This window comes from Cydia amplana, chromosome 12 (assembly GCF_948474715.1).
Source record: "Cydia amplana chromosome 12, ilCydAmpl1.1, whole genome shotgun sequence".
In the NCBI taxonomy this organism is placed as follows: Eukaryota; Metazoa; Arthropoda; class Insecta; order Lepidoptera; family Tortricidae; genus Cydia; species Cydia amplana.
In genome coordinates, this window is record NC_086080.1 from 9,849,462 (window position 1) to 9,874,187 (window position 24,726).

The 24,726-nt window shown below is 42.3% G+C and overlaps 3 protein-coding genes and 1 long non-coding RNA gene across 4 annotated transcripts in view; 2 read left to right on the top strand and 2 right to left on the bottom strand.

The window, feature by feature from the left end:
* The first annotated feature begins 1,266 nt into the window (after positions 1-1,266).
* On the top strand, positions 1,267-3,151 carry LOC134652933 (coiled-coil-helix-coiled-coil-helix domain-containing protein 2-like). The gene is made up of 3 exons (XM_063508169.1): positions 1,267-1,435; positions 1,517-1,667; positions 2,537-3,151. Exons 1-3 carry the CDS (start codon positions 1,386-1,388, stop codon positions 2,777-2,779), a joined length of 444 nt encoding a protein of 147 aa, XP_063364239.1. The 5' UTR covers positions 1,267-1,385; the 3' UTR covers positions 2,780-3,151.
* A 142-nt stretch (positions 3,152-3,293) lies between these two features.
* Positions 3,294-10,748, top strand: LOC134652731 (coiled-coil-helix-coiled-coil-helix domain-containing protein 10, mitochondrial-like). The gene is made up of 3 exons (XM_063507893.1): positions 3,294-3,328; positions 4,216-4,351; positions 10,527-10,748. The coding sequence occupies exons 1-3, from the start codon at positions 3,294-3,296 to the stop codon at positions 10,746-10,748; spliced, it is 393 nt and encodes a 130-aa protein (XP_063363963.1).
* A 2,288-nt stretch (positions 10,749-13,036) lies between these two features.
* On the bottom strand, positions 13,037-15,081 carry LOC134653005 (uncharacterized). The gene is made up of 3 exons (XR_010097230.1): positions 14,872-15,081; positions 13,695-14,166; positions 13,037-13,502 (listed from the first exon to the last, which is right to left on the bottom strand). It is a non-coding gene; the product is annotated as an uncharacterized LOC134653005 (long non-coding RNA).
* Positions 15,082-15,218: 137 nt separating this feature from the next.
* Positions 15,219-24,726, bottom strand: part of LOC134652995 (rho guanine nucleotide exchange factor 10) — a 46,591-nt gene continuing 37,083 nt past the window's right edge. The window contains exons 10-13 of the mRNA XM_063508268.1: positions 22,167-22,378; positions 19,481-19,741; positions 17,756-17,935; positions 15,219-16,822 (exon numbers count right to left, since the gene is read on the bottom strand). Of these exons, the coding sequence (XP_063364338.1) occupies positions 15,257-16,822; positions 17,756-17,935; positions 19,481-19,741; positions 22,167-22,378 (2,219 nt within the window). The 3' untranslated portion in view covers positions 15,219-15,256. The remainder of the gene's footprint in view (positions 16,823-17,755; positions 17,936-19,480; positions 19,742-22,166; positions 22,379-24,726) is intronic.

A 24,726-nucleotide genomic window follows, 5' to 3' on the forward strand; every position in this document is an offset into this window, starting at 1 on the left:
GGGTTGAGCGTTATCAGGGTGTACAAGCTTGGTCCGTGCCAATAATATGAAGCCACTGTTTGGACAGGGCAATAATGTACAACCCAATAATTCGCGTCCAAAAAAGTGGACGCCAATTATTGGGCTGTACATTCCTGGGTTGAGCATTAACCGGACTCAGCAATAGCATGGTTCTTATGTCAAAGTCTCGTGACATTGACGTATGACATTTGGAATCCGTTTATGAAGTTTGTTGTGTCATAAATAAAGAATACTGGCCAGATATAAAGTGAAAATTTAATAAAGCTGTAAGGTAAAAAAATAGACGTCACATTGCAGAAAATAAATAATAATGTGTTAAATACTGTTAATAAATTATAAAATGGGCCTTCAGTAACATTTCACTAAACCACCCCTGGAAAATATGCCATTTGGTCGTAGCAGAAGTGGCAGGTACATAATTATTTCCTTTAATTTTTAATGCATTTAGTAGTAGATCAAATCGCGAAAATATTTGTGTATGTTATGATGCAACGCACGTACAGACAGACACACTATCGATACGTACGCCGCACCGCACCAAGGTCGCGATGTGATGCGGTATTCTTGTAGTATTAGTAGTAAAAATTGTTGTTGCCTATATTGATTATATAATATTCTCTTTGTTGCCTACCACTTGCCTACCTACATTGCAACTTGCTAGAAGCTTGCAAGTGCCTACTTATGTTCCTGGCCGATGGATTATTATGTGTCTAGTACAATGTTTAATTTAACTTTCCAAACAAGTAAGTCCTTAATTATTAAAACCATTTTTAAACGCAACAATATTACATTTCTGAATGTATTACGCGATCTCGGTTTCGTGTGTGGGTGCCTTCGCGCCGTGATTCGTGCACGAGTGTGGAGGGCCCATTAGGACACAGTTAAGGCCGGCCATTCCAAGGGACGCAGCCATGCGGTAGAATGAGATAGCAATATCACTTGCTCCCTCTAACGCTTTGTGCGTTAGAGGGAGCAGAATGGTCCACGCTGCCCACAGTGCCCCAGAATGGCCCACGCTGGCCCATTGTGTACTGGGGCCTTTTTAAGTGAGAGCGATAAAGAGATATTTTGACCGCACAAACGTCTCGGTCCAGTACGCCTGTCTGTTAAGGCTATTATGTTGGTATCTGTTTAGTTTTTTATCTCTTTCTTTTTTCTTATGTTAAAAAGTGATGATGCTACTTGTTCCATTCTCAAAATTTCTAGAATTTATTGTACGATTGACGTCTGTCAGAGATGACATTTTACATGCCAAATTGAACCATTCATTCAGAATACGTCGAAGGCCCGAAGCAATCGCGAGTGATTTTGTTAAATCGAAAGAGAATTGTGAAATTTAATTTGACAAAAATATATAAAAAACAATGCCTAGACGCGGACGATCAGCAAGCCCACCGCCAGCCCCTCAGCGAAGGTAAGAAATGTTTAATATTTGCTTCTTGTATGACTGTTAATTGTAACGATGGCAGTATAACCTCTAAATATGATTTTTTAGGGCTGCGCCAGCACCAGCACCCGCGCCGAGCCGAGTTCCGGCTGCCGCGCCTGTTTCTACACCCGCACCGATGGCCGCTGCGCCCCAGCAGCCCTCGCTGTTCGGACAAATGGCTGCCACGGCTGGGGGAGTCGCCGTTGGCTCCGCTGTGGTACGTATGTTACGTAAACAACGTCAACCTTGATATTAAAGCCAATTTAAGATGCACTTATTGAATTTATGAATTTCATAATGATATGAATTATTACAAAAGGAAGTTGTTCTAGAAATTCTGGTATGGCAGGAAGCCAAATAATAGAAGCTGATCACATGTTGTGACGAGATGACACCACTCATTGTCTCTGATAAAAGTAAACATGTTTTGCACAATGTTTTTTTTTTTCATTATAATATAGAAATAAAATCTACTTCACTAAAAATAATTTCATATTTTTATAATAAATAATGTAAATTATTGTTTTTAATTTTGATAGTTAGTAGTTGTAGTTCTATTGACTTCTGACTAACACACAAATGAAAATATAGTTTAATTGTATGCAACAATATTAAAATGTAATCTTCTTCCTCGCGTTATCCCGGCATTTTTGCCACGGCTCATGGGAGCCTGGGGTCCGCTTGACAACTAATCCCATGATTTGACGTAGGCACTAGTTTTTACGAAAGCGACTGCCATCTGACCTTCCAACCCAGAGGGGAAACTAGGCCTTATTGGGATTAGTCCGGTTTCCTCACGATGTTTTCCTTCACCGAAAAGCAACTGGTAAATATCAAATGATATTTCGTACATAAGTTCCGAAAAACTCATTGGTACGAGCCGGGGTTTGAACCCGCGACCTCCGGATTGAAAGTCGCACGCTCTTACCGCTAGGCCACCAGCGATTAAAATGTAATCAATATCTTAAATAGTATCAAATGGGTCGGTAATGGATAAATCTGTAGGTTTTTTAATAGAACCCATTTATAAAACAGACTGGCCCTATTTATAAAAATAGGTATTGTCAACCATAAATTTTGTTCCAGGGTCACGTGGCTGGTAGTGCTCTAACTGGCATGTTCAGCGGAGGTGGCAGCAGCGAGCCCGCACCGCAACAAGCAGCTCCGGCAGCACCAGCCCCTGCCTACAACCAGGGACAACAGCCAACTGGACCTTGCGCCTGGGAGATCAAACAGTTCATCGAGTGTGCCCAACAGCAGCACGATCTCACCCTGTGTGAGGGCTTCAATGAGGCTCTCCGCCAGTGCAAAATTAACAACCATTTGTAAACACCTACACTGACAGGTGCCATTTTTTAGGATTTTTTGTTCAAAATCATGCTATATTGCCTTTTTAGAAGATCCCTTACAAAACTATATAGAAAATGTACACATTCAGTGTTCTATTTAAAAGGCTACCTCTATCTAAGATCTTTTAATTTGAATAGTAAAATGAAGCACCTGCCAAGTACTTTTATTATCAATTGAATTCTGTTTAGCAGTTAATTGTAACCAAACATTCTGGTTAGCAAATCTTAGTGTTCTGTTGTTATATTTTAAGACCTGTGATGTAGATTTATTATTTACTTACAATTTAATTGTAAATCTGATTTACGTAATTTAGACAAATTCTATAACATACAATAAAAAAAAACCCAAAAACATGTTTTATTTCTGGAATATTGTACCTACTGTTTTCATCATCATCACCCAAGTAACATCTGTTTTCAAGGTGATCCAACATAATGACTTGGAAAACGTGATCAGAAATCAACTGAATTGCGAGCGGATCTAACGACACAAGATGTGCTCCCGATGTGGTGGATCAAACAGTTCTAGGTAGTTTCTTAAATGATCACATGATTGAAGTTTCAGTTATGAAACGTCAATTATTTTTGCGCAGCAAAGCTATTGACATCTGACGCAGTTGTAACGTGTCTGTTTTATTTAAGACTGGCACGCGATTAGATTATAGAAATAATCAAATTGACCTTGACCTTTGATATGTAAGTGACGCGCGGGCAATGAGCAAGTTGATTAGCAGATTATCACTATATCAGACATTGCTATGATAAAAATAGTAGGCGGTTTTAACATTTTGGAACAACCGAAATAGAAGCAATTTTATTTTAGCTCCCAAACAACCCTTTTCAAGTCATCAATCCAAAAACCTTACTGTTAGTCGCAGCGTAGTGCCAATAAAAAACTAAAAAAATGTTTTATATTCTAATAAATTATCTGGTATTTACACTCAGTCACAGAATAAGTAATAGTTGACTCAGTCCAATAACAAACTGAAGTGGAGTCCAGACGAGACAATTTTTCGCCAATCTGATGAAATTGTCCGATCGAATCAGGCCGTGCGGACGCAAACGCCAATTTGATTCCCCGATCAAATCAGCAGGTGCGGACACAAAAATGTCAATTTTCGATACTTGGTCAACCAGATCTTGACAGTAGAAAAAGGCGGCAAATATGAAAAATGTAGGCGCGAAGGGATATCGTCCCATAGAAAATTTGAATTTCGCGCCTTTTTTTACTGACAAGATTTGGCTGACCAGCTATATATATGGAATGCAAATTGATGATTATATTTGTGTACGTGTGGACGCTAGATGAGATTGGCGCCAATTATTTTCCTGATCAAATCGATCGATTTGCCCAGCTCATCTGGACTCTACTTACACTTCACGATTCAATACATTTCCCTATTTTATTTCTATTAGCCCGAGGAGGACACCGTACTCCAGGGCCGAAAGGCAAGCGCCGTCACGGCCGCCGCCGATCGTCGTCCAGCCGCAACGTTCGGTGTTCCGTGATGCTGCTGCTGTGGCGGGCGGCGTTACTGTCGGGACCACAATGGTATGTAATTCATGTCAAACAGCCAATAGCACTCCTGAGCAAGGAAGGTATTTATATTTATTGTGAAAACCAACAGCGATAGTGTTTTTATTTCTTTATGCTAATTTATACAATAGTATGGCCAATTACAGGTTTTCCTGTGTAACTTGAAATTGTATACAGAACATCGAACGGACTTATATCTACAGAGGCGTATTTACAAATTTGGCGCCCCGGGCCATTTTGATTTGCCGCCCCCCTTCATCAGTGACGATAAAGTATTTCATTTAAGAAAAAAAAACCTGCAACAAGTACCTTTGGGGTGTGAAATAAAAAAAAAGTAAACATTTACCATTTATTTACTCACATAGGCATTTTAGTTTAGTCATTATAGATTTTGACCCGTGAATAATTCGTTCTTGGTGTAAATTCAAAAAGTAGACTGAATCAGGCTCCTGTGTATACCTATACGAAAAATGTTTTTTTTTTTTAAACCGTTTTTCTTGAATAACTCGGCCATTTTTGATTTTACAGTAAAACCGCGAGGACAAAATTGTAGGAAATTTGATTCTCTACAAGTTTGGTTCTCACAATTTTTCCTCTAGGATCGATATTTTGGAAATTTTGGGGGAAAAAAGGTGGGAACCATATTTGTTCAGAATTTGATTCTCTACAAGTTTAGTCCTCTTCATTTATGCCATAAAGTTGAAAATAAACGAGATAATGATAATTTTTAGGTCCAATTCAAAAAATATCGTTTTGGTGCAAAAAAGTTCGAATAAAAATTGTTCAGAATTTGATTCTCTACAACTTTGTTTCTCTTCATTCATGCCGTAAAACGTGGAACATAGGAGATAATGATAATATTTTGAATTTGTCGCGTTTTTCAGGTTTAATTTCCAAAATATCGACTTTGGGGGAAAAAAAGGTGGGAAGCAAAATTGTTCAGAATTTGATTCTCTACAAGTTTAGTCCTCTTCATTTATGCCGTAAAGTTGAAAATAAACGAGATAATGATAATATTTCGAATTTGTCGCTTTTTTCAAATTTAATTTCCAAAATATCGATCCTAGAGGAAAAATTGTGAGGACCAAACTTGTAGAGAATCAAATTTCCTAGAATTTTTGTCCTTACGGTTTGACTGTAAAATCAGAAATGGCCGAGTTATTCAAGAAAAACCTTTTTTTTTGGAAAAAAACATTTTTCAAATATACACAGGAGCTTGATTTAGTCTACTTTTTGAATTTACACTCCCAGTGAACCCCCCCCCCCCCCCCGAGGGACCTACGAAAACAAAATCCAAGAACTAATTATTCACGGGTAGGGTCGGTTTTTTGGATAAAATGACTGTACTATTTAGGTACATTGTTTTCCTATGTACAATATGTACAAATTGGTTGACAAAATCATCAATGACGCTGTCGTAATTTAACACGTAACTATATTAAGAAGAGCTAAGCTATTCAGGCGCTCTTCGCTGATAGTGGAACGTAGATATTTTTTAGGGTTCCGTAGCCAAATGGCAAAAAACGGAACCCTTATAGATTCGTCATGTCTGTCCGTCCGTATGTCACAGCCACTTTTCTCCGAAACTATAAGAACTATACTGTTGAAACTTGGTAAGTAGATGTATTCTGTGAACCGCATTAAGATTTTCACACAAAAATAGAAAAAAAAAACAATAATTTTTTGGGGTTCCCCATACTTCTGAACTGAAACTCAAAATTTTTTTTTCATCAAACCCATACGTGTGGGGTATCTATGGATGGGTCTTCAAAAATGATATTGAGGTTTCTAATATCATTTTTTTCTAAACTGAATAGTTTGCGCGAGAGACACTTCCAAAGTGGTAAAATGTGTCCCCCCCCCCCCTGTAACTTCTAAAATAAGAGAATGATAAAACTAAAAAAAATATACGATGTACATTACCATGTAAACTTCCACCGAAAATTGGTTTGAACGAGATCTAGTAAGTAGTTTTTTTTAATACGTCATAAATCGCCTAAATACGGAACCCTTCATGGGCGACTCCGACCGACTCGCACTTGGCCGCTTTTTTATTCTTTTGAGTGCAGAAAATGATCGTTCTGCACTGCAATTAGTCACTGCGGTGCAAAGAAAAATTAAAATGGAATGCTTCTTTAAGGCCCTTATGCCCCTTATTTTTTATGAGTACCTAAGCTTAGTTGCCTTAAGCTCATTTTATTGTCGTAGGCGGTCAAAAAATGTTTTAATAAAACACATTCGTCTTGTAGGTCTACCGCGAGATCTAACGGGTATAGGTACTCTTTTAAGGTTTACGGCTTCGCCGCCCCCTCGAGGCCTGCCGCCCCGGGCCATGGCCCCCTTGGCCCTAGGGTAAATACGCCCCTGTATATCTAGTTAGTAATATAAGTTATTCAAGGAAGTTAGGTACATTGAGTGCAGCTATATATATATGTTGGGAACATGATGTGATTGGTGAGAATTGGAATAAGAAGTAACAATGTTATATTATCCTACTTACAAGTAAGTGTTTAACCATTCCGTGTACCAAGGCATACCTATACCGACGTCATCTCATTGACATAATATAATAAGCATCAAGTAGGTAAGTATCATTGTTTGGTCTTGTCTAAGTGTCTAGGATTTCCTGTAATAAAGGTCATAAGGCAAAATACATATAACCTTATGCTAAATGCCTGGTGAATACAAATGAAACGTCCCGCTTCGTGTTATACAAATGTAAATTAGCTATTCTTTTCGTGAAACTTAACCTTAATATGTAGTTACGAATAGGTAGGTAAGTAGAGTGGTACCTACTTATTTTTAAACTTTTTGTAATTAGTTAAAACAATCACGTTTTGCTACATCCGTTTAAGTTTACGCTGACAGTCCACTGCTCAACATTTTTATTAAATCCATTTTAAAGTAAATTGTAGGTAACATGACTCGATTTACACTTCCAAACGGCACTTTAAAACGTAACGCATGGATTAAGTGGACGTAGTTACGCGAAAACGTTCCAACCCACAAGTCACTCGAAAATGAGTTACCATAACCAGGGTACTATTTTTCACATATTACATCATGTGCACACAAAGATGCTAGTATTTTTAGGTTAGTTTCATCAATAAAATTTGACCCAAATGTTCCAACCCACCATTATGCCAAGGACGTGTACTCAAAATAAAGTAAAAACATTACATGCATACTGAAACATATTGTTAAAAACTCTTAATAGAATAACATATCGTTATAATGTTCCACTTGTCTTGGAACATTATACTAAATTCATAAAACGCACATTTAATTGTTTCTTAAATGATCCATGTGGGTTGGAACGTTTTTGCAAAATCTTTATATATTTTTTATTTCTGCAAAAATGTTCCATGTAATTTGAAACCTTTTAGATTAATCCATACTGTTTTTTTAAGCTGCGAAGACTGTTCTAAATAAAGTGGAACGTTTTATTATAATATATTATTTTCCAATTTTTTGCTATAAACGATCCACATATACTTGATCCATTTTTGCTATTAAATATGTTCGAGAGAAAAAAATATTTTTTACCAAAATATATATATATATTTTTAATAGCCTATATTGTGTCCCACTGCTGGGCAAAGGCCTCCCCTGTCTTTCGCCACTCGTCACGGCTTTGTGCATGTTCCCGCCAGTCGCCACAGAATGAGTCCAGGTCGTTTCGCCATCTCATTTTTGGTCTGCCTCTGCCTCGGGTGATCTGTGGTGCCCAGTCGGTCGCTATTTTGGCCCATCTGTCCGGGTGCATCCGACAGATATGTCCCGCCCAATCCCACTTGAGCTTGGCGGCCTTCACACCCACATCTGCGATACCAGTTTTGGAGCGCAGCTCTGTGTTCCTTATCCGATCGGTTCTACGGACTCCGAGTATACTGCGCTCCATTGCTCGCTGGCAAATCTTGAGTCGGGACTTTTGGGCTTCTGTTAATGACCAAGTTTGGGCGCCATAGGTTAGGATAGGCAGAATACACATGTCGACGAGTTTACGTTTTAGTGCTAGTGGAAGGTTGCCCTTCATTAACGCCTTCATGGACCAGAAGCTCTTCCAGGCGTTTTCGATGCGTCGATCGATTTCCTTGGACTGCCTGTTATCGAACGATGCTATCTGGCCCAGATAGATGTATTCGTCAACGTATTGTATATCCTGCCCATCTACCTTGACCATGGGGTTTCGCGCCATTGGTCATTAACTGGGTTTTCAACCTGTTCATTTCCGACTTCAAGACTTGCCGTGCTAAGATCTTGTAGCATTTTCTGTAGATGGGGTGCAGTGTGGGAGAATAGCACAATGTCGTCGGCGAAACGTAGGTTTGTCAACCTTTTTTCGCCGACGCCAATGCCCATTGTTTCCCACTTGGTCGCCAGCTTCTGGAAGATTTCCTGTAGGCAAGAGGTAAATAACTTTGGAGATAGCGGATCACCTTGTTTGACTCCTTTTTGGATGCGGAATTTAGGGCCGGGAACATGCAGTTTGATACTTGCAGTACTATTGCGGTATATGGTCTCAATAAGCTCAACATAAGTGTTGTCGATTTGTTGTTCACGCATAGCAGAAAATACGGCAGAGTGTTTAACACTGTCAAACGCCTTACTGTAATCCACAAATGCAAGGTAGAGTGGTATTTTGAACTCATTGGACTTCTCTATTATTTGATTGACGGTTTGCAGGTGGTCAGTTGTCGAGAAGCTGGGTCGGAAGCCAGCTTGTTCTGGGGGTTGGTGTTTATCCAACAGTGAGGCGATGCGGTTTTCGATGACTTTGATAAATAATTTATAAATGTGTGAAATTAAACTAATTGGTCTATAGTTTCCGATGTCGGATTTGTCGCCTTTTTTATGGAGAAGGATAATATTAGAGTGACAGAAATCTTGAGGAAATTCGCCGGTGTGCAAAATTGTTCCGTAGCCAAATGGCAAAAAACGGAACCCTTATAGATTCGTGATGTCTGTCTGTCTGTCTGTCTGTCCGTCTGTCCGTGTATGTCACAGTCACTTTTCTCCGAAACTATAAGAACTATACTGTTGAAACTTGGTAAGTAGATGTATTCTGTGAACCGCATTAAGATTTTCACACAAAAATAGAAAAAAAACAATAAATTTTTGGGGTTCCCTATACTTAGAACTGAAACTCAAAAATTTTTTTTTCATCAAACCTATACGTGTGGGGTCTTCAAAAATTATATTGAGGTTTCTAATATCATTTTTTTCTAAACTGAATAGTTTGCGCGAGAGACACTTCCAAAGTGGTAAAATGTGTCCCCCCCCCCCCTGTAACTTCTAAAATAACAGAATGATAAAACTAAAAAAAATATATGATGTACATTACCGTGTAAACTTCCACCGAAAATTGGTTTGAACGAGATCTAGTAAGTAGTTTTTTTTAATACGTCATAAATCGCCTAAATACGGAACCCTTCATGGGCGAGTCCGACTCGCACTTGGCCGCTTTTTGTTTATTGTGGCCTAATGGCAAACCGATTGCTCCAGCGAAATTAGTGGACTTACAATCCATGTACCACTACATACCTGAGGATTGCCTTCAATTTTATAGAACGCTTCAAAGTTCTGAAGAAGCTACTGATGATGTTGATGGGTTTGGTGGAGTTCCGGACTTCGAGATTATAGAATACGATGATCCGATGACGGAATGTTTAATATAAGTTTTTGATAACTTTTGGAACCATATCAGCAAATTTTTGACATAGGTTCTAAGCTCAAAATATCACGTCCTATTTTTTTTGTAATACATTTTCAAGTTTTTTTTTTGTTGTTTTCGTATGTTCCTCATTGTTATTTATTATTTTACATATTAAATTTATTTTAGATATATTTATAAAAATAAATAATACACATAAATTCGTTTTGGAACGTTTATGCATAATTGCTATTTAACAAGGTTCATACAAAATTAAATTTAGCAAAAACGTTTCAAACTCGTTTTACCTATTTATATGCCCCTTGTATTATGTATTTACAAAAAATATGCATATCATTCAATAACCAGTTTGGCATTCCACAGTAAAACCAATAGTATTTGCCTGAAATAATTACAGGGAAAAAGTGTACCGCTAAAACACAAAACTGCGTTTATCTCAAAATGGGGTCGCTGTGGGTTGGAACGTTTTCGCGTAACTACGTCCATAGTATACTATGTATTTTAATTGTATTGCAGGGTCACATAGCGGGTGAGGCTATCAGCAGCCTGTTCACCGGTCGCCGGCGCCAGGAGGTGGTGGAGGTGCTACCCCGCAACTATTCCATGGATCAGCCGCCGTCCGGTCCCTGCGCCTACGAGATAGCCACGTTTCTCAACTGCGCGGCGGACCATCAGGACCTGACTGAATGCGCTGCTTTCAATGAGGCGCTTAAGCAGTGCAAGAAGCGACATGGTTAGTACGACTAGTCTTGTATCTAATTCATTCCTGACGGTCTAGCATGAGTTGCGTTGTTGCGCGCGAATCCATACTTGAAGTCGTGTAAGATGTATGGATTCGCGCGCGAGAACACAACTCATGCTACGCCATGGCACGATATTCTCACCATATTAGAATCGATAACTTTTTCTTTTAATTAACCTTTTGGACGCCAATTACCGATATATCCGCACCGTAGGTTCAACGCTAAAGACCGATTAATCGGTCAAAGACCACAGAGCAACATCGACCTACGTGCATATACATAAAGTTCAATTTCAGTTTTGACACTTCGGTGACGTGGCGTCAGCGTGACAGCTTTTGTGTTTGACACGGCGTCGAAAAGGTTAATAATAAGTCTAATAACTCTTAAATAGCTGTACTTAGTGAAATAATAGCAATAGTCGAGAACTTTTGCATGTTTTATGAGACTTGATTAATATATACTAATTTTTTTTGCAGGTCTAAACTGAATCCAAGAGACATACTACGTACTGCAGTTATCCATCACCCTATCTTACACCACATCAGTTTTAATTACTTACTTATCCGAAATAAAGCCTATTATACCGCAATAAAAAATCTTAAATCTTTCATTTAAAATGAGCAGATATACAGCTACATCATGTTTACGTAAAATCAAAAATGTTCGAGACGTATCAATAGGAATAAAACAATGTGTTACAGTGTGTATATAAAACTTAATATTTATTTACACGAAGTACATATAGGTTGTGACATTTTGTTGCATAAATAAAAATATTTTCGCTTCAATTCAAAATAAACTTAATAAGTTTCTTTTTTGGATAACAATAAACTATTCGAGATATATCGGTTTCGGGGTCCTGTTTATATAAATATTAACTTAATATAAACATTATTCGATTCAAACCTCACGTAAAAATCTGCCAGTTTTCTATCAAAAATATGTAAAACAAGGATTACGTGAGCTGAGAAAGTATTTTATTTACATTAAAGTAATTAGATTTATTTCTGTACAAGTTTTGTAATAAGTAAATCAGATATTTTACAATTTGGCACATTGAATACTTCGGAGAGGGGTATGGGCGTGGAGGAAAACGTTCGGCGTCTAATATAATGCCTGATTAATTCTTTGGATTTGACTGTACCCTTAGCACAGAGGACTGAATTGATCTTCGGTGCTCACCAACTATAGTAACATCGCTATCATATATATATGAGCAGTCGGATCGCTCACATATATATATCTGAACACGCCTCTATCTATTGTCAAGTAATTAAGATGTTAATTATTTTGAGCACCTTGCCCGCTCCGATATGCATAATACTGACTACGTTAAGATCGGTTTTCCTAGGATAGCGGTGCCGTCATATAGCGGCCGTCTCCATACTAAATTATACGGCTAAATATGGATGTCGTAGTATTTGTATGGAGACGGCCGCTATATGACGGCACCGCTTTCGGAGGAAACCAAAGCTTTACAGTATGGCAGTCTAAAGATCGGTTTTCCTAGGATAGCGGTGCCGTCTGCATACTAAATAATACGGCTAAATATGGATGTCGTAGTATTTGTATGGAGACGGCCGCTATATGACGGCACCGCTTTCGGAGGAAACCAAAGCTTAAGGGCTCACTTAGACGCGAGTTTCATTACATTGCGGGTTTTGATCGGTCGATTGAATTGGACGTAACCAACAGTCCGCAATGTAACTAAAATCGCATGCGAGTTCGCGCGCCGTCTATATCAGTCCTAAAGGTGACACTTTTCCCGTCCTCTGTGCCCTTAGCTCGCGAGAGCCGTTTGCGCAGACCCTTCACTCACTACCGAGTACTCAAACGAACCAATCTAACAGATCACGATACGTATTAGGGAATGCAATCTCGATCTGGCAATTTCGAGATCTCGCACGAATTTTCGAGATTCAATCCCTATCTCGATTCAGATTTCTCGTGTTAGATCTCGAATCGCCAATCTTGGCGCGAGATTGCATTCCCTATACTATACGTAATATAACAATCCGAAATTGAACTTGTATTGGTTTGCTTGAGGTACTCACAGTAGAAGGGAGTAACAGCTCAGGTTAGGTGTAGGTACTGACCGCTAACAACTAACAATAAACAACATGACAAATCAACTTACGTACAAAACTTTATTAAGCTCCGCTTTAAGCTTAAAATTGGACAAGCCCACAACGGGCCAAAAGTTATTACAAAAGTCAGCCACATTTAAGTGAAATGACCTAGCAAAATGTATATATACTGGCTCGGAATATGCTCCAAACATTATGTTTAACAGATAAAGGTGTAACATTATTGAGTCCAAATTTGTAACGTACTAACTTTTAAATTTGTAACTACAAAACAAATTTCGAGAGGACGTGACACAAATGAAACGGCACTAAAATAGATACGTTTAACAGTGAAAGATTCGTTCGATTGTCGTACGTTCGCCTTAATCACTAAAATTTAACTAAAGTATACTTTAACGCTTAAGCTAAATCAGTCTAATTCTTAAAGCGACATTACATAAGTCCAACAATAAAGCTTGAACGAATGCTACAATCACCACACTGGAAATTCATAAGGCCACTAGGTTCAATAGTTTACAATTACAAATTCATCAGATTTTTTTATCTTACGTATTCGTAACCCGGAAATTATAATTAGTTTTACAACGAAATCTAACCTATGTTAATATGGCGGATCGTTATAATTACGTGAAATTAAATCACAATGTCGTTTTATACAGTATCTATTTGGTATCATCTTGGGTCGTCCCATTCGTTTTTCGTCAAGTTCTTGAATTAGTCCTATTCTGCTTTCGTCACCCATTCTACATTCGTCACAATCGTCGGTGGCTTTCAATGTAGAATGAGTGACGAAAGCAGAATAGGACTAATTTAAGAACTTGACGAAAAGCGAATGGGACGACCCAAGATGATACCATCTATTCGATTCGGATTCGAGGTTAGTTTCATTGAAATTGTTGAATTGGTTTATCAGAATCCATAAGTGGACATTCCATGGGACTGGATAACAGTAATTGTAATTTGTAAAATTACAAATCAGTTTTAGGTTTTGTAAATTAAACATGAATGCATTTTTGTGTAAATAGCAAGTATTCAATGAGTTATTCCAAGATATTTAAAATGTTTTCGTGTGCGTATCGGTACTCTTTATGTAACGCATTATTTCAATATATTATCATCCACAATCAATTTCATATAACATTTGAATATAAAACATCACAAAAATAATGCACCAGCGCATAAATATGATACGATAAACCAATGTAAACTTCGGGCCGACCGACTTCTAGCTGGCCGAGTATAGAAAAATAATTTAAAGCTTATCACAATCATTCACTCAACGTGTATCGTTTCCCCCCGTTTACTATATTCTACTTTACGTTAAATCTTAGTTTAGCGCCATGGTATAATAATATACTCCGCCTGGTACTCTATTCCGAGATTCGCGAATGACCTAACTGGCACTTGCCTACGTCATCATGCTGTTTACAGGTTCTCAAACTTTAAAATGTGGGAGAATTTTAACCAACAGTGAAAATTATTTTAACGGCATTAATTTTAAGTTATTCATGTAGAAACATAGTAAAATAAAACAAATCTATACTGCACTTTTCACTCCTACTCTTACAGTTCCGAATAGAGCAGCCAACCATTTTCGTAACAAAACATTAATTACGAAGCTTACGACGTGAAAAGTTTGGAAAACACTGCGACTGCTGACACTGAGCGAGAAGGAAATAACAATTAACACGCGTTCGACAAGGACGGTCGGTCAGGGACAAAATGGCGGATTGTCAAATGTGACAGCGCTATCCTGTGTTGCCAGTAGTGTAAACAGAATTACCCGAACGTCTGAAATTTCTTTTGTGAATCGGAAGATATTGCTAACGAATAATTAAAAATGACGTGTTATTGTAAAATTTAAGATAAAATACATATAAATGAAAATTATTAAATTATAAAGAAATAAATTAACTTATTAACCATAGATATAATGTACCCATGTAACATGTTATGTTGAAATAAAGTGGCAATGTTATTGTGACGTAGGCAAGTGACACTCTGGGAAGAGAAGACCATGTTTTATTAGACCATGGTTTAGCGCTAAAACACCCAAAAGCATGCAGTCAAACATTAACTAATATAACTATCATATGAAGTACAGCTTCGCGGTCGAGCTAAACATAGATTCGAACGTATTCTCGCATAGTTAGCGGGATCGAACTTTACATAGGTTTTCTTCTTTGTATACATAGTCATAAATTTATTTATTTGTATACGCTACAGGAGCTGTAAATCTATAAGCATCGTATTTACATAGCACGATTATCTCAAATATGACACAAAATATTTTGATACGCGATGTCAAACCGAGATGCGAACTTATCCAGAAGAGCGTCATCCGGCGACCGCTCCTCTCATATTTCTTCATAGTTCGAAATCGACGCGAGTCAATAGAGCGAGACGGAGGGTCTCGTCACAAGCGCATCTCAAACAGGATGAGGTGGGCGTCCTTGGGGTTGGGTTCGGCGGCGGGCGTCGGGCGCTCGGCCGCGTCGGCCGTCTGCCGCCAGTCCACGTAGCCGCGCCCGCCTACCACGGTCACCACGGAGCGCCGCGCCGAACCCGAGCCTACTACGTAGTCGGCCCCGCGCAGGCTCCGCCCCGCCGTCTTGGGCGCGGACCGCTCGGAGGCGCTCGAGTCGGGCGACGACGCGGCCCCGGCCGCCCCGGACGCGCCCGAGCTCGTCCGCGAAACACCGCGCAGCGCCATCGACTCCTCGCTGCCAGACGACGTGCAGAGACTCGACGCCCGGGAGTCGACCGACCAGCTCGACAGGTCGAGACTCCTCGGCCGGCCGGCTCGCATCCGGAGCCGCCTGTCTAGGGTGCTGACGCGGAACGGGATGGCGGCCAGCTCGGGGTCGCTCCGCCGGAGCGCCTCGCCCCCGGACCCGCTATCTCCCTCCCCCGCGCAGTCTTTCACGAACATGAGATCGCCGTACAGCCCGTACACGTCGCAGGCGTTCAGGTTGGCACATTTGGGAAGGGTTTTGCTGAGGCGCACGTCCCCGGGTTTCTTGCGGCGCACGACGGCCGACTGCACGCGTTGGGGACGGTACGGGCTCAGCTCCTCCGATATTCGCCGCTCCAGCTTGGGTTTCTCGCCGTCCTCCTTGGACGTTTCTTTGTATTCGTGGAGGACGCTGTTGTCGGCGAGGGTGGCCTGGTAGGCGCGGGCGTTGGACAGATTCCGCCGGACGATATTCACGTCCACTTCCTTCGTCTCCGGTAGCAGCGGAAGCAGGAAGCTGACGGGTCCGGCGTGTGCGTGGTATGACACCCCGATGTGTCCGCCGATAAGTGGCAACCCTTCGAGTTTCGGCAGAGGCACGGTGACGCTGACGCCGGCGGTCGTACCGACCCAAAGAAGCCCTTGCACAGCGAGCAAAGCGGAGACGTAGGCGGGTTTGCTTCCCTCCCTGGCTCCGATCGTCTTCGCTACATCGGCAGCGATATCAATATTCTGCAGGTGCTCGAACGTTTCAGCGTGGTAAAGACTCACGTACGTGGAATCCGTGCATGCGGCCCAAAGTCCGACGCCAGAATGCGCTAAGTACCTTACAGATCGGTCGCTGTCACCTTTAAGTTCTAATATGCGTAATATTTCAGCTGTCAGCGCGTTTATAGCGAAGACTCTTCTTCCGCACGAAGCGTAAATGATCCCGTCGACCGGCAGTACGCAGTGCACAGGCTTGTCGCCTAACTCTATAGCTAGCGGTTCCTGAAGGGCCCACGAGTCGTCATGGTTCCTTCTGTACACTGACACTCGCCCGTTCGCGAGTCCCACGAACATCGCGTCGCAGTGGTACTTGATCTGCGTGACCGGCGCGATGGTGTTGACCTCGGCCAGCTTCTCCTGTTTCTCGGGCTCGACGCCGGAGAAGACGATGATTTTCTTGTCGTCAGTGCCGAGCCACACTGTGTCGCCGCACAGCGTGGTCACTTGACGGATCCCTTTGGCATATTCCATTGAGGTCACCTGAACAAGTGAAAACAATCGGTTAGGTACATTTACTTTTCTCAAAAATGGACGGCAAAGTCGACGTTGCCGGTTAAAAGATAGGTCGCGAAGTGCGTAGTTTATGGTCATTCAAAAAATTAATTAATCAAGTTAAAAACATTGCAGTCTCGATTTCGGGACTGCAATGTTGCATACAAATTCCATTATATAACGAGTTCCGAACTTTTTAAAACTTTAAATAGCCATATGAAATGAAGGCATAGGTCCCTTAAACAGCCAAACAGATGATTAGCATTTATTATTATAGCTGGTCAACCAAATGTTGTCAGTAAAAAAAGGCGCGAAATTCAAATTTTCTATGGGACGATATCCCTTCGCGCCTACATTTTTCAAATTTGCCGCCTTTTTCTACTGTCAAGATCTGGTTGACCAAGTATTATATAAAGCCTGTAACAGACTATCGCACCGCACCGCGACCTTGGAGCGTCGCACTCATAAGTGAGAGCGAGAAACAGATATCTCTTTCTCGCTCTCACTTATGGGTGCGACGCTCCAAGGTCGCGGTGCGGTGCGATAGTCTGTTATAGCTATAGGCTTAATGTTGGTACCGCGACTATTTAGGTGTCTCTTATAGGTTGGTGTATTTTCAGCAGAAAAATATTTCTTTTTTTTTTAAGGCGGCAAGCATATCTTTTTAATGGTTTTACTTTTTTATGTGAAAATTAGAACGTTGCTTTCGTAAAATATTTCTATTTCTTGCACCATTTTTGAGAAAAGCACTATATATGACTCGGTTGGAAGGCTACTTGCTGGCTTCGGATTCAATTAAACGGACTCCCAAGGTCGTCCGTTTAAAACGAATCCTCAGCCAGCAAGTAGCTACTTCCGAACCTCGACAATAATGTACTATACTTGCGAAGCAGCGATAAAATGACGCATAGAATGGCGTACCTTGGTGTCGAGCAGCTGGAGCGTGACTAGGGTCTTGAGCTTGGCGGCGCGGTGCGTGAGCACGGCCACGTGGCTGTCTGGCGCGGAGCCGGCCGCGCACACCCACAGCAGCGAGCGCGCCCGCCGCATGGACGCGCCGCGGGTCGACGACGACGACGTGTAGAAACAGCCGCAGCGGACCTGAGGTAACAAACGACAATCGCACATTAGCAATGAAATAGTAGATTGTACACACTGACAATCCAACCTCTAGACTGAGCTTAGGCCAATTCTTTCATGAAATCGATGCTGCCAAAAATACGGGGGTGCGGGGGGACGAAGTGAGCGAATCCCGTGACGTGATTGGTCCGTTCAAAGACACGGACCAATCACGGCACGGGATTGACTCGAAGATGGAGTAACGCTACCGTATGTGTGGCAGAGGGGGTAGCGCGACTATGCTATGTCTAGAGGTTGGATTGTCTGTGATTGTACATGAGCATAGACATTTAACTCGAAGCAATTAAGAGGCCGATACAGCTCGAGGATAAAATATTTATACTGCGGCATCTTATAAGCTGGCGAAGATTGTCATTCTGAATCCCTAACAACGTTTGTCCTGAACTCACTTGCCCTAACTGGTTTGTCCTAATGGGCACATGCCCTAACGATCAATTGTCATAACGATTATTTTCCATAATGTAAGGTTCTGAAAAATGGGTTAGGTTTTAGAACTTGCTGCCACAAAAGTGGGTTAGGTTAGGGTTAGAACTGCGACCCTCGCAAAAAAGAATATATGCTTAATAACATTTAGGATAAGCAATCAATAATTAGGGAAACCAAAATTAGGGTTTTTAGTGTTAGGACAACTGATCATTATGACAAACAATATTAGGGAATGCAAAGATAGGAGAAAAGACTTTAGGGATTCCGATATAGATCCGCAGGCGAATGCTGTGGTGCACGCAAACGTCACGCGGGTGAATTCGCCGAAGCTTGCACTAGTTGTGCCGAGCGCAACTCGCACGCGAACCCGACACGTTTACTTGGTATCAGGGATGTTGCGGATGCCGATTTTTTGACATCCGCGGATGCGGATGCGGATTTTTCAAGGCTCACATCCGCGGATGCGGATGTCAAGATAGTACCATAAAAAACGTCAAATATTACATTTTAGTAATTTATATTTCAAAAAACCGGCCAAGTGCGAGTCGGACTCGCGTTCCAAGGGTTCCGTACATTAAGTCCCACTCGAGCTTGACTGCTCATTTCTAATAGGTTTTTTTGGTTAATGACTAAATTACCTAGCAGTCTAGCACTTACGCCGATGCTAAGACGTTCCTGTACCGACCTGTTCCACATCCGCATCCGCATCGATTTTATGCGGATGCGGATGTTGAAAATAATACGGAAGTTCCGCGGTTGCGGATGCGGATGTTCGCAACATCCCTGCTTGGTATTAAAAGCACACTCACCTCTGTGAGAAACTTGGAAGAGTGCACTGGCGTGGCGGCCACAAACAGCGGCATCTTGTGAGCAGGCGGGTGCTGCGGCGCGGGCAGCCGCCACGCGGGAGAGTTGGCGGAGGCCTGCGCCAGCTGTGCGAGGCGCAGCTCCGTGGCCCAGGCCAGGCGCGCGCCCGGCTCTTGAGCGCGGAACGTGACCGGCTCCTCGCGGCCCCGGATCGTTAGTTGTAAGCAGCACGAGTCCACCCACGCCATTACTTGGTATTAAAAGCACACTCACCTCTGTGAGAAACTTGGAAGAGTGCACTGGCGTGGCAGCCACAAACAGCGGCATCTTGTGAGCAGGCGGGTGCTGCGGCGCGGGCAGCCGCCACGCGGGAGAGTTGGCGGAGGCCTGCGCCAGCTGTGCGAGGCGCAGTTCCGTGGCCCAGGCCAGGCGCGCGCCCGGCTCTTGAGCGCGGAACGTGACCGGCTCCTCGCGGCCCCGGATCGTCAGTTGTAAGCAGCATGAATCCACCCACGCCATTTCGTCGTCTTTTTTCTGAAAACGATGCAAATTTTATAAATTAACGTCAAATACTGTAGCCACCAGCCGTCATTCTATAGGTCTAACTCTCGTTAAAATAATAGTACATTATTGTCGAGGGTCGGAAGTAGCCTTCCAGCCGAGTCATATATAGTGCTTTTCTCAAAAATGGTGCAAGAAATAGAAATATTTTACAGAAGCAACGGTCCAATTATCACAGAAAAAAGTAAAACTATTGAAAACATTTGCTTTGCCGCCTTAAAAAAAAAGAAGTGTATTTTTCTGCTGAAAATACGCCAATCTATTTGAGACACCTAAATAGTCGCAGTACCACATTATAATAATAAGTACTGATCGTCTGTTTGGCTGTTTGACCTATGCCTTCATTTGATATGGCAATTTCAAATTTTAAAAAGTTTGGAACTCGACAAATAATGGAATTTGTATGCAACATTGCAGTCCCGAAATCGAGACTGCAATGTTTTTTACTTTTTAATTTTTTGACTGAATTTAAACCACGCACTTCGCGACCTATTTTTTAACCGGCAACGACTGTGCCGACCATTTTTGAGAAAAAAAAATACGGATGTTTACTTAATAAATAGTGTTAACGCCTCGTCTTGTTCGGGAATCATCGGGAGGCGTCGCCGACGCAATGCAACGCAATTTTGTTTTATTTTATTATTATTAGTATTATGTATAATTGAACTTAGGTATAAGGAATGTAATGACTTAGGCTAGTCCTGTAATAGTACATTATTGTCGAGGTTCGGAAGTAGCTACTTGCAGGCTGAGGATTCGTTTTAAACGGACGACCTTGGGAGTCCGTTTAATTGAATCCGAAGCCAGCAAGTAGCCTTCCAGCCGAGTCATATATAGTGCTTTTCTCAAAAATGGTGCAAGAAACACGTAGGTAGAAGAAATATTTTACAGAAGCAACGTTCTAATTTTCACAGAAAAAAGTAAAACCATTAAAAAGATTACCTTGCCGCCTTTGAAAAAAAAAGAAGTGTAAATATTTTTCTGCTGAAAATACGCCAACGTATTTGAGACACCTAATAAAATATTCGCGATACCAACATTATAATAATAAGTGCTGATCATCTGTTTGGCTGTTTAATGGACCTATGCCTTCATTTGATATGGCCATTTAAAGTTTTAAAAAGTTTAGAACTCGTTAAATAATGGAATTTGTATGCAACATTGCAGTCCCGAAATCGAGACTGCAATGTTATTAACTTTTTAATTTTTTGAATGACCATAAACTACGCACTTCGCGACCTATTTTTTAACCGGCAACGTCGACTTTGCCGTCCATTTTTGAGAAAAATTGCATTTTGCGTTAAATAAATAACTATTGAATGCATGGTGCGGGGCGCGGAGAAGTGGGGCCGGCGGGGGCATTCGCTCAGCAACCTTGCGACGGACGGTCGATCCCGTCCGCTTAAACTCATGATATTATAACACCTCTGTATCCCCAAAGTTATATATAAGTGCATGTTGGATTACGGGTGTTTTTTTATCCCGCATTCACGACCCTAAAATCTTCTCGTCCACTCATACATGCGTGGACACATAGCAAAACTAAAACTCAGTTTTTTTTTAATGTTGTCGCCAAAATGTTTTGCCACCACATAAGGTCGCCTATAATGTCACTTTCGGACCTGTCCAACAATAGGGAGTATTACTGCAATGTTTTGCCGCCAGAGTGCAGCACTAGTGACTTAAGTATACCATAGAGTGACTTATAGATACTGTACCTTAAACTGTTTTTTGACAAGTTTTCACGGACAATCAAATATGACTGATACATCAAGGCGGTTTGTTTACAAAGGGAAACCGGGAAACGAGAAATCGAAACTCAGCTATCTGCCTCTTTATCGCTCGAATATGCAAGACTGACAGAGAGGTTAGATAACAAAATATCGACTCTATCGTTTGCGGTAGACCCTTAGATTGTCACTTATTGTGGGAGTGGCGCCCCCTACGCAGACTTTCGCGTAATATTCCCTACTGTGACATCGTACTGACAGTCAGCATCATCATCATCATTAATTACTAAATTAAAAACTAAATTATCAAAATGGCTACTAGACAAATGTTTTTATAGCGTTAAAGAGTATTTGACATGTGAAATTTAGATAATAGTGAAATTGTAATTGTTCGTAATTTAGATTAATATTTTATCCAGTATTCGTATGTAGTTGTTTGTCATTTTAATATTATATTTTAGTTTAGAATTTGTAGTGACATGTTATTGAATAATAATGGTGTAAATAATTTGCACGCCTGCATGCAGGTTGAATATGCATGGACGTAAACTTAACCATAAGATCTTGCCTTGTACCATATTCTAGCAAATAAAGATATTTTGATTTTGTTTTTTTTTTTATTTTGATAATACGCAGTCATAGACGACAAGAGCTCTTCTTGAAGTTACCTGTATACTCTGCTGTATGTTCTGTAGCAGCGCTCTGAACATTTCCGGCGCCAGCTCGTGGTACGGCGTCTTGAGTGAAGCGGCGAGGTCGGCCATCCGCGACACCGTCTCGTAGTCGTGCATCAGCGCCGACATCTCGTTGCAGAGAGAGTCACCCGTGGCCGACGAGGTACTGCTCGAGTTGGAGCGGAGACTGCCGCTTCTATTCATCCCTGGAATGGAAAAGGGTTAAGTAGTATAGGGTTTTTCATTTTTCCGAATTTTCGATTTTCATCTGACTGCTCGAATTCTGGTTCTTCCTGATAAAAAAATACTATATACCAAAAAAAAATTAAAATCGGTGAATATTTAGAGGTTGCACAACATCAACAAAGTTTTCTCAAATAACCAACAACTCTACATCGGAGGGTAGAAAATGGTTTAAGCGGCTACCATCAAAGCGGTGAGTAGTGTGATACTGAACCTTCTACATATAAATCAATTTTAAAATTAGTAGTTAACATGGATTTTGGTTACTCGATAAATGTTCTAATTAAGATTTTTCAGTTTTTCCACCTGTTTCCAAAGGAAAAGTGGTTTTATCGTGTTTTAGACGCGAAATTCAGTTTTTTCATTAGATTTTAGTATCAGTTCATTATAATTTGTTATTTAAAAAAATTGTTAATTTTCACGCAATGTATGAGGTTCTCTCTCCACATTTTCAATTTGTGCAACCTTTAAACGTTAATCGATTATATTATGAAAATTGAAATAGATCGTTTTTAGAGTGGGGAGACTCGATTGGTGAGCAAAGTCAGGAAAAATATCACAACTTTTTTTTCTCCATACAAAAGTGAAACACCCTATTAAGTATGGTTGGGAAATAATTGAGAAGGGTAATGTAAGTAGGAGCGCAATTTACAAGGCAAAGTGAAGTTTTACAGGGTTATTCAAGCGTGCCTATACTACTTAAGATGATTGTAGGCGTTTTTATTTATACACGCGTTTCATCCATATCAATATGTAAAATTAGGATCTACATAATTATTTAGGGAAGGATACAATAGTAACAATTTACCATAAAAGTACGTCATCTATCTGCAAAATGAAGAACTCGACGCTTTTTGTTTGTTACGCGTCAACCGCATCCATAATATACGATTCCCATCAAACGTCTGGCTGGAATCTGACCAGGGGCCTTACCATGATGTCACCGACACGCACACGACGAGATCGTTGAGTAGTTGGGACAGTGAACGTGTTAACTAGGCCAATCAACAATGACTGTACGTGATGAGCCAGGTGGTACCTTGAGCCAGCACCCGGCTGAGCGTGGGCGAGGTGCCTGTGTCCAGCACGTCCACGTCCTGCACGGGGTGCGCCCACTTGAGCCCGAGCCGCTCCGCGTCGTCGCCGCTGTTGCACACCGACACGCACACGACTAGGTACACAATGAGCCAGGTGGTACCTTGAGCCAGCACCCGGCTGAGCGTGGGCGAGGTGCCTGTGTCCAGCACGTCCACGTCCTGCACGGGGTGCGCCCACTTGAGCCCGAGCCGCTCCGCGTCGTCGCCGCTGTTGCACACCGACACGCACACGACTAGGTACACAATGAGCCAGGTGGTACCTTGAGCCAGCACCCGGCTGAGCGTGGGCGAGGTGCCTGTGTCCAGCACGTCCACGTCCTGCACGGGGTGCGCCCACTTGAGCCCGAGCCGCTCCGCGTCGTCGCCGCTGTTGCACACCGACACGCACACGACTAGGTACACAATGAGCCAGGTGGTACCTTGAGCCAGCACCCGGCTGAGCGTGGGCGAGGTGCCTGTGTCCAGCACGTCCACGTCCTGCACGGGGTGCGCCCACTTGAGCCCGAGCCGCTCCGCGTCGTCGCCGCTGTTGCACACCGACACGCACACGACTAGGTACACAATGAGCCAGGTGGTACCTTGAGCCAGCACCCGGCTGAGCGTGGGCGAGGTGCCTGTGTCCAGCACGTCCACGTCCTGCACGGGGTGCGCCCACTTGAGCCCGAGCCGCTCCGCGTCGTCGCCGCTGTTGCACACCGACACGCACACGACTAGGTACACAATGAGCCAGGTGGTACCTTGAGCCAGCACCCGGCTGAGCGTGGGCGAGGTGCCTGTGTCCAGCACGTCCACGTCCTGCACGGGGTGCGCCCACTTGAGCCCGAGCCGCTCCGCGTCGTCGCCGCTGTTGCACACCGACACGCACACGACTAGGTACACAATGAGCCAGGTGGTACCTTGAGCCAGCACCCGGCTGAGCGTGGGCGAGGTGCCTGTGTCCAGCACGTCCACGTCCTGCACGGGGTGCGCCCACTTGAGCCCGAGCCGCTCCGCGTCGTCGCCGCTGTTGCACACCGACACGCACACGACTAGGTACACAATGAGCCAGGTGGTACCTTGAGCCAGCACCCGGCTGAGCGTGGGCGAGGTGCCTGTGTCCAGCACGTCCACGTCCTGCACGGGGTGCGCCCACTTGAGCCCGAACCGCTCCGCGTCGTCGCCGCTGTTGCACACCGACACGCACACGACTAGGTACACAATGAGCCAGGTGGTAC